The sequence below is a fragment of the Salmo salar genome, chromosome 19 (genome assembly GCF_965601325.2).
Source record: "Salmo salar chromosome 19, fSalSal1, whole genome shotgun sequence".
NCBI lineage: Eukaryota > Metazoa > Chordata > Actinopteri > Salmoniformes > Salmonidae > Salmo > Salmo salar.
In genome coordinates this window covers 26,150,972-26,168,800 of record NC_138309.1, presented here as the reverse complement: position 1 = coordinate 26,168,800, position 17,829 = coordinate 26,150,972, and the positions used below count along the sequence as shown (strand labels likewise).

Sequence of the window (17,829 nt, the reverse complement as noted above, 5' to 3'; positions counted from 1 at the left end):
TTTTTATGGACTGGATCTTTATATATTTACCACTTGGGTTCTGCCTCAGTAATAATGAAATCAGACCTTCTTGTTAAGTATCTGATAATCTACCATTTTTAAAGGACTGGTTAAAACATGCTAATAACGGTCCTCTGAGTACATCAAAAAAGGTTTGGTATGCCATCCAGCCCTGGGGTTTTCCTTGACTTAAATGTTTTAATTGCACCAAGAAGTTCCTCCTCTGTAATTTGGCCTTCACATGAGTCTTTCTGTACAGCTGTTAATTTGACAATATTAATAGAAAAAACGTTGGTTAGTGGAGATGGAGGAGACAAGTGAAAACTTATGTTTAAAGTACTTTGCCGCCTCTTTCAAAATATTGTTTGGTGAATCATGGGTGACTTATTTGTAACAAGTTTCAGTAAATTATTTTTGGTAGCATTTCTATGTTGATGATAAATTATTTGGTGCATTTTCCCCTCATATTCCATCCAGTTTGCTTTATTATTTTTATAATATTACACTTGATCTTTCTGGAATATGTCCCTCCATTTATTTTTGTTTTTCCTCAAACATATTCTGTGCCTCTATGGTACAGTTTTTATTGGTATATATCTGTCCCTCTATTTCCTTATTTTGACCTACATTGTTTTTGTTTTATAGATGAATATGGAATTGCATGGTTTCTAAAGGCACATAGCTGAATAAAATAGAAAGGATATTTTCTCCAAGATTTGAGGGAGTGCGCACATGCGGCTATTCTTTGTTGAGCACTTAACAAAGAAACAGATACTTCTAGTTGCTTCATTTAGAGTGATTTATGCAACTTTAGTTGTGATAGAAATGTTTGGCTATATGTTTTGATTTTTAATACATTGTAAGGCTGCATGATGCGACTCTAATGATGATTTGAGAAAAGTAGCATGAAAGGCATGAGCTCTGCTTAGATTTTGGAGCAGATTGTACACTTCAGCAATCTCTCATTCACAATTTCCCCAGCACTTGATAATTCCTCAAATTTCCCGGCTGCATCAGTTGTATGGGTATAATGCCCCCTAAAAAAATCAATGCCTTATACGGCCAGTGGTCGAAGCACCGCTCACTCACATGGCTCTCCGTCACGTGACCGGTTCTTTCTCACAGGCTACAAGTGTAGACAGACACATCGGGGATGGAACTGCGCGCTCCAATTCCGAGGCGCATATAGAAGATATTGGAAGAACTGTCAACATTTACTTTTCGCCAGCCAACAAGATGAGTAGGCCTAATGAATAGCAAAAGCACTAGCCTATGTCAATCTACAGTACTATCCCCCATAGTACAAAAGTTGACCCATTCTATTCTGTGCGAGAAATAAATATTCCAAACATAGTCTGGGACAGTTGTGGGATAAAAATGATCTTCTCCAAATGTGAAACTCACGCCTGTGTATGTATGCCAGTTAGGCTTTACAACTCTTGTAAAGCTGATTGATGTCCTTCATTTTATGAAGTCATTTGGCCACTTTAGTTGTGATACAAACCTTATGGAAACATATAGGCCTATGGGCTAGGCTACATGACATGTGCGACTATGATTTGAAAATGTGAAAAAAATCTGGGCATCTTTCACAAGGGATAATATGTCATTCAAAAGCGCTAGGCTAATATTGTCACCCATAACACTATTCTTGATTTAATCTTGTCTTTACATATACTAAGTTATATATGTGTGAAATTTGTTTTGATGTAGAATGGATCACTATTATGCACCGCTCTCGAAACAGGTGCAGCGGGAAGAAATGCACTTAAATAGTGTAATGAGGACACATTTCCCATGGTTCATTTTCATGCCAGCCAGGTAGGCTATACTCCTGTTATAAATAGAAGCAATGTGCTTAATATTAGGAAAACATAGTAGGCCTAGCGGCTAGGCCCTAGCCTATAGAAAGCTGATGGGATCCTCCTTTGTTTTCTCATGCAATTGTATAGCCTATAGAAATGTTGCGCAACTTGAGCTCATGGGCTCCCATGAAGTGTTTGAGTAGATTTTCGATCACATTTGCATTGATGTCAGAGTGATTAGAGGGACAATAGAGTGCTGAGTACCAGGCAGTTAGAAAGTTTGGTAGGCTACTAATGACCATCAGCAGCATCAGAGCTTGGAGAAGCCTAATTACCGTGACTAAACGGTCACCTGGAATTTGACTGCCATCTTGACTCATGACCACCGGTGTGGCAGTAATATGGTCACTGTAACAGCCCTAGTCCGACCATATTCTGTCCCCTATCAACACTTTTTAAAACTTTGCCAGTGAGAATGCCATAAGAAAGTAGTCAAGACGACTAACTTGATTGAGCCTCAGCTATGTTTATCTCACTAGGTCAGGATATTTATGTTTCCATATATCCACTAGTTCCAATACAGTTCATTCTGAAAGTATTCAGACCCCTTGACTTTTTCCACATTTTGTTACGTTACAGCCTTATTCTAAAATGGATTACATCGTTTTTTCCCCTTATCAATCTACAAACAATACCCCATAATGACAAAGCAAAAACTATTTTTTTGAAATCTTAGCAAATGTATAACATAAAAAAATAAAAAGATTTACATAAGTATTCAGACCCTTTACTCAGTACTTACTCAGATGAGGAGCGTCGCTGCACAGCTATTTTCAGGTCTCACCAGAGATGTTCGATCGGGTTCAATTCCAGGCTCTGGCTGGGCCACTCAAGGACATACAGAGACTTGTCCCGAAGCCACTCCTGAGTTGTCTTGGCTGTGTGCTTAAGGTAGTTGTCCTGTTGGACAAGTTTCTGAATGACCTTGAGTGGCCCAGCCAGAGCCCAGACTTGAACCCAATCAAACATCTTTCGATAGACCTGAAAATAGCTGTTCAGCGACACTACCCATTCAACTTGACAGAGCTTGAGAGGATCTGCAGAGAAGAATGGTAGAAACTGCCCAAATACAGGTGTGCTATACTTGTAGCGTCATACCCAAGAAGACTCAAGGCTGTAATCGCTGCCAAAGATGTTTCAAACAAATTACTGAGTAAAGGGTCTGAATACACATGTAAATGTTTTTTTATTTTTAATACATTTGCAAAAATGTCATTATTTTTTGGGGTCATAATGGGGTATTTGTGTAGTTTGATGAGAGAAAAATAACTATTTAATCAATTTCAGAATAAGGCCGTAACGTAACAAAATGTGTAAAAAGTGAATGGGTCTGAATACTTTCCGAATGCACTGTAGCTGTACCATTGTATTTGCGCTGTGACTGAGTAAACCTCCAGTTGTTCTCCACTATTCCACCCGCTAAAACCTCCCCCCATCCCAGGTTGGATTGTGGTCCCAGTGACTGGCAGACCACCCCAGTCCACTTGTATCCTAGGTACTTTGAGAGATTGAGACCCATCCTTTAAACAGAGCACACAGTGCTACCCACAGAACAGAAGCAGATTAACTGCCAAATACATTTCCAACGCCATCACCTCGATTGTATTCTATACAGTTATTTAAAAACAATATGTATATTTATAAAAATCTTTCATATCTTAATTTCCTAAATTAACGACTGATATGCGTAGTAATGTTGCTGGTTCATACTGGGCTCCCGAGTGGCGCAGCGGTCTAAGGCACTGCATCTCAGTGCAAGAGGTGTCACTACAGTCCCAGGTTTGAATCACATCTGGCCGTGACGAGGAGTCCCACAGAGTAGCGCACAATTTGCCAAGCGTCGCCGGGGTCATTGTAAATAAGAATTTGTTCTTAACTGACTTGCCTAGTTAAATAAAGGTTAAATAAATATGAAGGATTGTTACCTAAAACCAGGCTTGGCAGTACAAAATATACATTTTTGCCAAGCAATTATTGTGATTCATCCTGTATTGTCCCTAACATCATTACCCCATGGCAACAGATGTGGGATACACACACACTTCCCACAAACAACCACTTCTTTGCTCACTTTGAGGACAATACAGTGCCACTGACATGGCCCGCTACCAAAACCTGCGGGCTCTTCTTCACCGCAGCCAACGTGAGTAAAACATTTAAACGTGTTAACCCTCGCAAGGCTGCCGGCCCAGGCGGCATCCCTAGCCGCGTCCTCAGAGCATGCACAGACCAGCTGGCTGGTGTGTTTACGACATATTCAATCAATCCCTATCCCAGTCTGCTGTTCCCACATGCTTCAAGAGGGCCACCATTGTTCCTGTTCCCAAGAAAGCTAAAGTAACTGAGCTAAATGACTATCGCCTCGTAGCACTCACTTCCGTCATCATGAAGTGCTTTGAGAGACTAGTCAAGGATCATATCACCTCCATCCTACCTGACACCCTAGACCCTCTCCAATTTGCTTACCGCCCCAACAGGTTCACAGACGACGCAATCGCCATCACACTGCACGCTGCCCTAACCCATCTGGACAAGAGGAATATCTATGTAAAAATGCTGTTCATCGATTACAGCTCAGCATTTAACACCATAGTACCCTCCAAACTCGTCATTAACCTCGAAACCCTGGGTCTCGACCCCACCCTGTGCAACTGGGTCCTGGACTTTATGACTGGCCAACCCACAGGTGGTGAAGGTAGGAAACAACACCTCCACAACACCGATCCTCAACACTGGGGCCCCACAAGGGTGCGTGCTCAGCCCCCTCCTGTACTCCCTGTTCACCCATGACTGAGTGGCCATGCACGCCTCCAACTCAATCATCATGTTTGCAGACGACACTACAGTGGTATGCTTGATTACCAACAACGACGAGACGGCCTACAGGGAGGAAGTGAGGGCCCTTGGAGTGTGGTGTCAGGAAAATAACCTCACACTCAACGTCAACAAAACAAAGGAGATGATCGTGGACTTCTGGAAACAGTAGAGGGAGCACCCCCCTATCCACATCGACGGGACAGTAGTGGAGAAGGTGTACATTTTTAAGTTCCTCAGCGTACACATCATGGACAAACTGAAATGGTCCACCCACACAGACAGCGTGGTGAAGAAGGCACAACAGCGCCTCTTCATTCTTTACAGATGCACAATCGAGAGCATTCTGTCGGACTGTAACACTGCCTGGTACGGCAACTGCTCCACCCACAACCACAAGGCTCTCCAGAGGGTGAGGCTCTGGTGAGGTCTGCACAACGCATCACCGGGGGCAAACTACCTGCCCTCCAGGACACCTGCACCACCCGATGTCACAGGAAGTCCAAAAAGATCATCAAGGACAACAACCACCCGAGCCACTGCTTGTTCACGCCGCTATCATCCAGAAGGCGAGGTCAGTACAGGTGCATCAAAGCTGGGACCGAGAGACTGAAAAACAGCTTCTATCTCAAGGCCATCAGACAGGTAAACAGCCATAACTAACATTGAGTGGCTGCTGCCAACATACTGACTCAAATCTCTAGCCATTTTAATAATTAAAAATTGGATGTAATAAATGTATCACTAGTCACTTTGAACAATGCCACTTTATATAATGTTTACATACCCTACATTACTCATCTCATATGTATATACTGTACATCTTGCCTATGCCGTTCGGCCATCGCTCATCCATATATTTTTATGTACATATTCTTATTCATTCATTTACACTTGCGTGTGTATAAGCTAGCTGTTGTGAAATTATTAGATTACTTGTTAGATATTACTGCACGGTCGGAACTAGAAGCACAAGCATTTCGCTACACTCGCATTAACATCAGCTAGCCATGTGTATGTGACCAATATGTCACGTCCTGACCAGTAAAGGGGTCATTTTGTTATTGTAGTTTGGTCAGAACGTGGCAGGGGTGTGTTTGTTTTGTGTGTTTTGATGTATGTTCTATATTTTCTAAATTTTTTGTTCCCTATCTATGTTTTGTATTTCTGTGTTTTGGCCTGGTATGGCTCTCAATCAGGGACAGCTGTACATTGTTGTCGCTGATTGGGAGCCATACTTAGGTAGCCCTTTTTCCACCTGTCTGGTGTGGGAAGTTGATTTTGCATTGCTGTGTGTGTAGCCTGCAAAACTGTCTAGCTGTCGTTCGGTTTCTTGTTTTTGTTTAGTGTTCAATAAAAGTTAAAGATGAGCACTCAACCCGCTGCGCCTTGGTCCATTCACGACGGCGGCCGTGACACAATAAAATTTGATTTGATTTGAAGCTCAGATGTTCAACAGTTGTTCCATCCCGAGCCCAACTCAAGAGAAGACTTGATGTTAAAATGCATATACAGTTGTAGCTGTTTAATAAGGCATGCAAAATTGAGCAAGAATGGGGAGATTTGATTAACCAACGTCAAGTCCTAGCTGATGGAGCTTAGATACACCCCCCTACCCTGAAACACTCGGTGGTCCCCCGTTGTGACCATTTTCCCAAGCATCTCTATGCAGTCAGACCTTTTGATTATTTTGTGCCACCAGGGCCACAATATTTTGCCACCTCTCTGATTGTCCGAATGTGACGCCCTCCCCATGAGTTACTGCAGTTATTGTTGCAACCACTGCCACTACCAGGTGGGGGCACCCCACTGAAATTCCCACCGGCTAGCTACAAGGTTATCAAGGTTCTCATTAGCAGCTTTGAGAAATTCTTTGTATATTATGCGCACCCATCCAGGGTTTTTGGCTTTGTTGGACCAACCCTGCAAGGCAGGCTCAGACTCTTGAGGGGGCAGTGCTGCTGATGTTCAGTGTTATTTTTCTGCGGGACAATTAAAAAATGTTAAGCAAAAGACACCAGAATGACTTTCCAGGAGGTGTTGAGTGTTCCTGAGTGGTCTAGTCTCAGTCCAGATTTACACGATAAATCAGAGCGGTTTAAATATTTCTGTCCATCAATGATCCCCTACCAAATTTACTGAGCCAGAGTCATTTTGACAAAAACAATGGATATATGTTGCTCTAAGAGTTGTGCAAAGTTGGTAGAATCTTAATGAAAATGATTCAGAGCTGTAAAGTCTGCCAAAGGTGCTTCCATCAGGTATTAACTCAGCGGGGGAGATTTATCCAGTTATGATATTTCAGTTTTTGTATTTTTTCTTAATTTGGAAAATGTTATAACTTCTTTCAGTTTGAAAATGTGTTGTTGTGATTGTGCAGATCTGTAGGAAAAAAATCAAATTGAATCCTTTTTAGATGTATTTTTAAAGCAGCAAAATATGAAGAAATTTCAAGGGGTGTAGACTTTCTATAGGCATTGTACTTACTAGCTAGCTTACTTTCTTACTTACTTTCCAGTGGAGTGCATATCACTGGTAGCTGTACAAAATTATATGATCTGTGATAGGGTAATTAGTTATATAATTCCTTGAACAGAGGCATATAAAGGCATATAAATCCCCTTTGTATAGGCACATAATTTCAACAGTAAAATAATTGTTGATTTGCAACTGCTTACATAATGCAGAGAGAGACAAAACCTATGCTAGCTTAAATGTAATATATGTTTCAGATCTTGCATCAGACGTGACTATCACACCACAGCTGTGCACTCCCATTCTCAACTCTGTAATTCATCTCATCTACTGTAACTGACTGTGTGAATGGATTCAGATATATATTAAAGAAGATTGGAATTCTTTGATACAAACTAACTAATTACAATAGTGCTATGTTTGCATCCTACAGAGTCAATTTGATTTCTCAGAGTCAGTCCCTTAGTTATTTTGAGATGGTTAGCATGTGTGCTATCTAGATTAGAACAAGCTAACAAGAGTCCTACCATTCCCATTGTTTTGTACCCATAGATCAGTGGAGGCTCCTCAGAGGAGGAAGGGGAGGACCATCCTCAGTGAATTTAATTTTTAATTTTTTTAGGTTAAAAACGTTATAATTTTTAGGTAAAGCTACACTAAATATATTAAAATCACCAAATAATTGATTAAAACACTGTTTTGCAATGAAAGTCGACAGTAGCCTCAGCAGCACTCTGTAGGGTAGCACCATGGCACATCTAGCTTCTGTCCTCCTCTGGGTACATTGACATCAATGCAAAATCTAGGAGGCTCATGGTTTTCACCTCCTTCCATAGACTTACACAGTAATAATGATAACATCTGGAGAACGTCCTCCAACCTATCAGAGGTCTTGCATCATGAACAGGCATGTTGTCCACCCAATCAAAAGATCACAGAATGAATCTAGTACTAAAAGCATAAGCTACAGCTAGCTAGCACTGCAGTGCTAATGTGGCGGGTAGTTGACTCAGAGAGAGAAAAACAGTAGTTGAATAGTTTTGAACAAATTCATTTCTTCCAATCTTAAGAAGAAGCAAGAATGAGAGAGAGAGATATATAGCTATATTTGGTTGTATTGTTTCTTTACTTTCACCTTCCCTTGGCTAGCAAATGCAGCTAGCTAGTTTAGCCTACTCATACACCCGGCTCAAACAGAGAGGGATGCTATGTTAGCTAGTTGGCTATGGCTATCCAACACTGGAACTCTTTTGGTTTTATTAATTTATTGCCACCGGAGCCCTCTGGTGTAACTGCTAAACTGCTTTCTGACTGTACACTGTACTGCACGATTGTAGCGGGTTTACTAATGTGTTAGTTCTATTAGTTCTAGCTGACTATGACATGACAACTACAATATGTAGGCTGTGTATAGTGGTTAGCGGTCGTGATTTAGTTTGGCTTGGAAAGGTTTTTTCACCTGGTCACAGACAGCTGATGTGTTATGCACTGGAGTCCACAAGGGAAGGGAAAAGGTGAGAGGAGGAGAGCGTGTAGATAGTTACGAGAATGTATTATATATACAACGAGCAAAGTGATCATGCTGTTTTTATGTGGCTGCTATGAGAGTGAACTGTTTGCGTGTGATAAGAGGTGTATTCATTCCGCTGATTCTGTTGAGAAACATTTCTGAAACGGAACACAACGGGGCTAAACATATAACACCCTAGATCAGATAGATGCTGAGTGTGCAAGGCGGTATTGAATGTGTCACTGTCTGTCACCTTGATTACTCAAAATTCTCCCGACCTGTGCACCTATGTTGCAAACTTTCATTCATAGGCTAGGTTGTAGGAACCTCATGATGGGTACAGGGAACATTTTTGTATCATGTAGTAGCCTAAACCTACCACTGTTACATTGAGCTTGGTGAATGGAATATGAATGACAGTCATCCAGTATGCTGTAATAGAAATAAGGCCATGCTCATCAAAAAAAAAAATCATCCTAAATCATCTTAAATGGCACCGACAGCCACTACCATAGATGCTAATGCTAAGCCATAGCTCAATACACAAATCCCGGTTTTCTGACTAGTCTGGAGCATAGGCCACTTTCTAGGTATGCATGAGATGTAGAAAATGTGTAATTAAGTTGACTAGTCCCATTGACAGATAAAAATAGGTAGCAGTTTCCTCAGACAAGGCCCGATGCTGTGCAAATAAAACACACTTCTGAAAGTTATATCCGTACATCTACTCTAATCAATTGATTGAATACATTTAATGTATTAGTTAAACATTTATTAATGTTAACAATTGCATGTTAATTAATATATGCTTATTTTGAAGTATTGCCAAGCCTCTTTAATGGTGTCCCCTCCCCTGCCCCAGTCCTGCGGTGTCTGGGCATCCCTGCCAGGGTGATCACCAACTTCAACTCCGCCCACGACAACTCAGGGAACATAATCACAGATCTCATCTTCAACTCAGTGGGAAATCAGCTTGAACTGAACGAGCGCCTTACCAGAGACTCAATCTGGTAGTTATATTTCTGCATATCAATTTGTATTGAATGAAAATGAAATCCCAGAACGTAGGTTTCTATAATTCTATCTTTCAATGTACGTACTGTAAAAACAGTTTAGTCATAGCATGGTGGGGGGTGAAATGGAGTAATGTCCCTGTTATCTTTATATGATTGTGTCGTGCTCCAGGAAGAAAATTGTTGTGCAGGATCCCAGACAGTGTTCCTGAGTGGTGAAGGATGCCAGATAGTGTTCATGAGTGGTGCAGGATGCCAGATAGTGTACCTGAATGGTGCAGGATGCCAGACAGTGTACCTGAGTGGTGCAGGATGCCAGACAGTGTACCTTAGTGGTGCTGGATGCCAGATAATGTACCTGAGTGGTGCAGGATGCCAGACAGTGTACCTGAGTGGTGCAGGATGCCAGACAGTGTACCTGAGTGGTGAAGGATGACAGATTGTGTACCTGAGCAGTGCAGGATGCCAGACAGTGTACCTGAGTGGTGAAGGATGACAGATTGTGTACCTGAGCAGTGCAGGATGCCAGATAGTGTTCCTGATGGGTGCAGGATGCCAGATAGTGTTCCTGACGGGTGCAGGATGCCAGATAATGTTATTGAGAGGTGTGCATTGTCTCCACAGGACCTATCACTGCTGGAACGAGGCTTACTTGTCCAGACTTGACCTCCTTGCAGACCAGGACTTAGGTGGCTGGCAGGTTGTGGATTCCACCCCCCAGGAAAACAGTGATGGTAAGAGAGAAATTAGGATGATGGGAGAGAGAGACCTAATTTTCCCTTCCGTATACACATTTTGTATGCTTAGCCTCTCTGGGCTAGGTGGGACGTTTGCGTCCCACCCTAGTCAACAGCCAGTGGAATCCCGTGGCGCGATATTCAAATACCTTAGAAATGCTATTACTTCAATTTCTCAAACATATGACTATTTTACACAATTTTAAAGACAAGACTCTCTTTAATCTAACCACACTGTCTGATTTCAACGAAAACAAAACATTAGATTATGTCAGCAGAGTACCCAGCTAGAAATAATCGGACACCCATTTTTCAAGCTAGCATATAATGTCACAAAATTCAAAACCACAGCTAAATGCAGGACTAACCTTTGATGATCTTCATCAGATGACACTCCTAGGACATTATGTTATACAATACATGCATGTTTTGTTCAATCAAGTTCATATTTATATCAAAAACCAGCTTTTTACATTAGCATGTGACTAGCATGTGACTAGCATTCCCACCGAACACTTCCGGTGAATTTATTAAATTACTCACGATAAACGTTCACAAAAAACATAACAATTATTTTAAGAATTATAGATACAGAACTCCTTTATGCAATCGCGGTATCCGATTTTAAAATAGCTTTTCGGTGAAAGCACATTTTGCAATATTCTGAGTAGATAGCTCGCCATCACAGGCTAGCTATTTTGACACCCACCAAGTTTGGCACTCACCAAACTCAGATTTACTATAAGAAAAATTTGATTACCTTTGCTGTTCTTCGTCAGAATGCACTCCCAGGACTTCTATTTCAATAACAAATGTTGGTTTGGTTCCAAATAATCCATAGTTATATCCAAATAGCGACGTTTTGTTCGTGCGTTCAAGACACTATCCGAAGGGTAACGAAGGGTGACGCGCCCGGCGCGTTTCGTGACAAAAAAATTCAAAATATTCCATTACCGTACTTCGAAGCATGTCAAACGCTGTTTAAAATCAATTTTTATGCGATTTTTCTCGAAAAATAGTGATAATATTCAGACCGGGAGAAGTTGTTTTCGTTCAAAGACTCAAAGAAGAAAATGGACTCTTCACGTGCACGCGCGCACCAGTCTCATTGTTCTCAGATCGACCACTTACCAAATGCGCTACTGTTTTTCAGCCAGTAACTGCAGAGTCATCATTCAACGTTCTGGCGCCTTCTGAGAGCCTATGGGAGCCTTAGAAAGTGTCACGTTACAGCAGAGATCCTTTGTTTTGGATAGAGATGACAAAGAAGGCCAAGAAATGGTCAGAGAGGGCGCTTCCTGTTTGGAATCTTCTCAGGTTTTGGCCTGCCATATGAGTTCTGTTATACTCACAGACACCATTCAAACAGTTTTAGAAACTTTAGGGTGTTTTCTATCCAAATCAAACAATTATATGCATATTCTAGTTACTGAGCAGGAGTAGTAACCAGATTAAATCGGGTACGTTTTTTATCCGGCCGTGCAAATACTGCACCCTATCCCCAACAGGTTAAAATGGGCTTCAAAATTGCATAATCAAATTCATGAAAACGCAGCCATTTAAGATACATTGTGTTCCATGATAATTTGCACCCTTGATAACTGCTAGGCTAAATAAATACAAATACTGAGCTATATTGTATGCAAAAACATTACATTGTTTTATACTAATACAATTGCTCAGCAAAAGAGATTTGATTTAACAAGTAATACAAAACAATCTAAAAAAGATAAGGGTAAAAATTATTGGCATCCCTGTTTTCAATAGTCCAGCACCCTACCATTGCGAGGATAACGCCACTGAGCCTTTTTCTTCAATGTTTTATGAGATTGGAGAACAAACATGTTGGGAGTGATCTTAGACCACCATTCCTCCATAAAGAATCTCTCCAGATCCTTGATATCTTTCATCTGCGCTTATGGACTGCCCTCTTCAATTCAAAGGCCCCAGGTACTCAATTAACCATTTGTTTGTGGATTTTGATTAGTGCTTGGGGTTATTGTCTTGCTGGAAGATCCACTTGCGGCCAAGTGTTAGCCTCATGGCAGAAGCAACCAGGTTTTTGGATAAAATATCCTGGTACTTGGTAAAGTCCATGATGCCATTAACCTTAAAGGCCCCAGGACCAGTGGAAGCAAAATAGTCCCAAAACATCAAAAGTCCACCACCTTATTTTACCATAGGTATGAGCTACTTTTATGCATATGCTTCTGTTTTTCAACACCAAGCCCACCACTGGTGTGCGTGGCCAAAGAGCTTCATTTTCATGTCATCTGACCATAGCACTGGTGTCATAAGCATCGTTGAAGGGGGACCAAAACGCAGTGGGTAAAGTGCTCATTTTCTTATTTTATTAAAGAAAAACACTTAATCAAAATAAACAAACGACAAAAACATTCCAGTAAGGTGCACAGACTGCACTAGAAACAACCACCCGCAAACACTAGAGAAAACAAACCCAACTAAATATGGCCTCCAATTAGAGACAACGACAGCCAGCTGCCTCTAATTAGAGGTCATTGCCAAAACCCAACATAGAAATAGAAAACTAGATAAACACATAGAAATAGATAACATAGAACATAAACCACAAACCCCGAAGCACACAAAACAAACACCCCCTGCCACGCCCTGACCAAACTACAATAACAAATAACCCCTTTTACTGGTCAGGACGTGACAACTGGTTCCAATCCATGTGCCAATGCCATTTATTAAACTCTAGGTGGTGCTACTGTATGGTCAGATGACATGAAAATAGAGCTCGTTTTTTCTCTTTCTCTGAGCAATTGTATTAGTATAATATATATGTATTTTTAAACAATATACAGTAGCTCAGTATTTGCATTAGAATAATTTATTTTATGCAGTATTTTTGCTCATCTTTTTCAAGGGTGCCAATAATTATGGACCCCACTGTATATTTTTCCACATTTGTATTTTTTCATCTGAAATGAATGTTCTTTGGCCCTTTCTATGTTTATGGCTGTTCTCATACTTTTAAAACAGTTACTTTAGATGTGCTTTAGAATGTGTTTTGTTGCAAAACAAGATATCCAACACACTTGTTGCATACCAAAACACGCTATGTCCAGAGCCATGTGTTTAGAGTTGGGACATTGAGGTTTCTGCATTATACATAGCCTTCACATAACACTACAATATTCTATGGCAGCCATGTTAGCTCCCGAATGAGCATTATGTAATAGTCCCAGTTCTTGTTGTTTCTCTCTAATGATTTTTAATCTTAAAAGATTAAACACATTTTGTACGTCTTCACCATATCTGTGATTATTTCAGCAGATGTTATTATTTCCTAAAGTGTTATTGAATGTACGCTTGTTTATTCCATGTGTAACTCTGTGTTGTTGTTTGTGTCGCACTGCTTTGCTTTATCTTGGCCAGGTCGAAGTTGTAAATGAGAACTTGTTCTCAACTAGCTTACCTCGTAAAATAAAGGTGAAATAAAATACATTTAAAAAATGATTATGAAAGATTGCACAAAACCAGGAAATCAGTTACCAGTCTAATAGTATTGAAATTGACAGCACCGCTAGTCCTTTGCCCATGCTTTGACCAGGGGCCCATTCTGGTAGTTGACGACGAGGGAGGTGTAGAGCTGGTTGATGCTTCCAGTGATGGTGAGAGGGATGACAGTGTCTAACAGCTTGTGCTCCTTCTCTCTGCAAATCAGCTGCTACACAGGGACCATCAGCCGAGATGTATTGCGTCTCCCTGACTTCTGCTGCTGGCGTCTGTGCTCTCTTTCAGAGGAAAGCTGGTCTGTAGACATTACAGGGCACACAGTCATCCAAAAGGAAACCTTTGTCCACCATTATGGCCATCGCTGGTTTCAGCAGAGAAACAATGTCAGACTGCTTCAGGATCTCCTTCTCACAGACAGAGCCTCCATATAGGGCTGAAACAAAGAAATGTCTTAAAACCTGTTGGGGCTACAGGTTAGCAATGAACCCCGAGTCGGGATTGCTAACAAGGCTGGAAATTCAAAACATCAAAAATCTAATAATTTCAATTTCTCAAACAATCAACTATTTTACACAATTTAAAAGATAAACATCTCCTTAATCTAACCACATTGTTCGATTTTCAAAGAGGCTTTACGGCAAAAGCATAAAGTTAGATTATGTTAGGACAGTACATAGCCACAAAAGTACAAACATCCATTTTCAATTCAAGGTCAGGCGTCACCAAAAGCAGAAACCAGCTAGAATTATGCACTAACCTTTGTCAATCTCCATCAGATGACACTCCTAGGACATTATGTTATACAATACATGCATTTTTTGTTCCATCAAGTTCATATTTATATCCAAAAACAGCATTTTACAGTAGCGTGAAATTCAGATTTTTTTCTTCTCTGAAATGCTTCCGGTGAACATAACAAAATTACTATTCGAAAACATTGGTAAATTATAATATTGTCATTCAAAGAATAATATATTATCATCTCGTAATTGCTACCGAATGGCCAGATCTCAAAATAACTTTACTGGGAAATCACATTTTGCAATAAACGGGGTGCTATGCTAAGAACAATAAGCTATGCTATACAGTTAGCATCATCTAATATCGATAATAACATTGTAAATATCCCCTTACCTTTGATTATCTCCATCAGAAGGCAGGCATCCCAGGTCCGGAAGGCATCCCAGGTCCGGAACAAATGTGGTTTCTTTTGACAAAGTTCATAATTTATGTCCAAATAACACCAAGTACCTAGCGTTCATTATGCTCCCACAAAACGTGGTGGGGGGAGTGTAAAATCACGCCGAAAAGCTAAAAAAACCTAGTAAATAATCTATTTACGTTCGTTCAAACATGTCAAATGTTGTTTAGCATTAATCTTTTGGTCCATTTTTAACGTTAAACATCAGTAATATTTTCACACTACCTATCCTATGTCTAGATAAACAATGATGACAAACTCACGCTTCCTTGGATTCTAATTTGCTCTCTGTTTATCATAGACGCTTCAAACAACTTTATAAAGATCGTTGACATCTAGTGGAAGCCGTAGGTGTTGCGAAATGAATCCTTTCTCACTATGGTATCTATAAAACAATGACACTAAATAGTACAGTCACAAAATTCACATTTTTTTTTTATCTATTTTTCACAGGTTTTTGCCTGCAATATGAGTTTTGTTATACTTACAGACACCATTCAAACTGTTTTAGAAAATTCAGAGTGTTTTCTATCCGAATGTGTTAATAATATGCATATCCTAGCTTCTGAGTTGGTGTAGGAGGCAGTTAAAAATGGGCACATATTTTTTTAAAAATGTCTCAATACTGCCCCCGAGCCCCAACAGGTTAAGAAAGTTGCCCAATGTTGTCACGATGCAGCGCACAGTCCGCTGGCGGATGTTGAATCTGTGGGCCAGATCCCTCTACTTCAGACCTAGTGAAAGATGAGTCATGAAAAGGAAAAACTTGTCTGTGGGCTGTAGGGATTGTGACTGATGGAAAAAGGGATTAAGATGCATTACTATGCAAAATTATAACTAAAATTATCAGCCCTACAGATTGCAGATAAATATGATAACACGGAATTACAGCATCGCCTCTGCTAGAGACATTTGTGAGTCATCAGTGTCCAAAAAATGAGTCTCCGTCAAAGGATTTGGGTTATCCAGCAGGACAACAACCCAAAACACACATCAGAAAGCATCCAGGAATGGTTCAATAAGAAAAGCTGGACTATTTGGGAGTGGCCAGTGTTGAGTCCAGATCTGAATCCCATCAAAAAGCTATGGCGAGAATTGAAAACAGCAGTTGGTGGAAGGCATCCCTAAAATATCGCAGAATTGGAGCAGTTTGCAGCAGTTTTAGGGATCCAATAAAAGGTGCAGCAAGCTCATTGATGTCCACAGGAAGCATTTGTTGGCAGTTATCTGGCCAAAGCCTCTGCAACCAGATATTAGCTCTTGGGTGATAATAATTTTGTCCATGTCATTTCACCAAATAGTTTTTTCAATTTAAACTCATTTTAGAAGAAATTGGGAATTATTTTCAAAAAGTGCAAGGGTGCCAATATATTAGGCCACAATTGTACAGGCAATTCTTAAAATTTATAAAATGGCTCTGAAAAGCATTCATTGCATCTTGAAAATGTAGCACTGCCCTGATAATTAATACAATCCGCTTCCAATTGCATTGCTGTATTCTCCAAAAATGCTAGCCAATATATTCTAGACAATGCTAAATAACCAGCTAACAAAATATCAAAACAGTTTGGATGAAATAACAGCACCCTAGGGAAGTCGAAAATAAGCAAACATTTTTGAAACGTGAACTATCCTTTTAAAAGTCAAACAGACAGGGTCATGGGTTGTTGATATTGTTTTTGCAGGATATTTCCGCTGTGGACCATGCTCTGTCAAAGCCATCAAGGAAGGAATGCTCGGCTATCAATTTGATGGCCCGTTTGTGTTTGCTGAGGTAAAACAATACGTTTTCTTTATGCTTGACCAGTAACATTTTGTTGAATGTTCAGCCATAATGCCTTCATCTTTACTCCATGCCATTATGAAGCATAACACAGTTATGCTTTATAACTTGCAATACATTTTATCTAATTAAAATCAATCATAATATTCACATATATCTCTTTCTTTTAACCTCAGGTGAATAGTGACGTTTACAAATACAAGCTAAATTCAAAAACTGGGAAAACTGAGTTACTAAACGTAGACACAACTTATGTCGGCAAGAAACTCGTGACGAAGTCCATTGGTGGAAACAATTATAAGCCAATGGACATTACAGAGACGTACAAATACCCAGAAGGTATGTGGCACCTGGACAATGGAGTAGGCTGGCAAGGGTGCAACTGCTCGTTTAAAGTTTGTTATTGGCAGTTTGCAAAGTGTCTCATGAAACTAATGCAACAAGAATGAAGTATAGAAATGACTTTGCTATTACTGCTTTTCAAATTACTTCAAATATAAACGCAACATGCAACAATTTCAAAGATTTTATTGAGTTACAGTTCATATAAGGAAATCAGTCAACTTAAATAAATGTATTTAGCCCTAATCTATTGATTTCAAATGACTGGGCAGGAGTGCAGCCATGGGTGGGCCTGGGAGGGCATAGGCCCACCCATTCGGGCACCTGGGCCCACCCACTGGGGAGCCAGGCCCAGCCAATCAGAATGAGTTTTTCCACAAAAGAGCTTTATTACAGACAGAAATGCTCCTCAGTTTCATCTGCTGTCAGGGTGGCTGGCCTCAGAAGAAGCCAAATGTGGAGGTCCTGGGCTGTACAATATATACAGTATATTCCTATAGGTGAAATAAAATTGCCAATGAGTTTCATATCAGTCCCATGTTTGTTTTTTTAAGGAGTGGGGCAGTCCCACTCCTTAAAGTCCCACTCCTTTCTACAGCGATA

At 40.4% G+C, this 17,829-nt stretch overlaps 1 protein-coding gene across 1 annotated transcript in view; it reads left to right on the top strand.

Moving 5' to 3' along the window:
- LOC106578630 (coagulation factor XIII A chain) overlaps positions 1 to 17,829 on the top strand; it is a 41,751-nt gene that overhangs the window by 17,603 nt on the left and 6,319 nt on the right. Inside the window, exons 7-10 of the mRNA XM_014157638.3 lie at positions 9,527 to 9,674; positions 10,302 to 10,411; positions 16,787 to 16,875; positions 17,061 to 17,223. Coding sequence (XP_014013113.3) covers positions 9,527 to 9,674; positions 10,302 to 10,411; positions 16,787 to 16,875; positions 17,061 to 17,223 — 510 coding nt within the window. The remainder of the gene's footprint in view (positions 1 to 9,526; positions 9,675 to 10,301; positions 10,412 to 16,786; positions 16,876 to 17,060; positions 17,224 to 17,829) is intronic.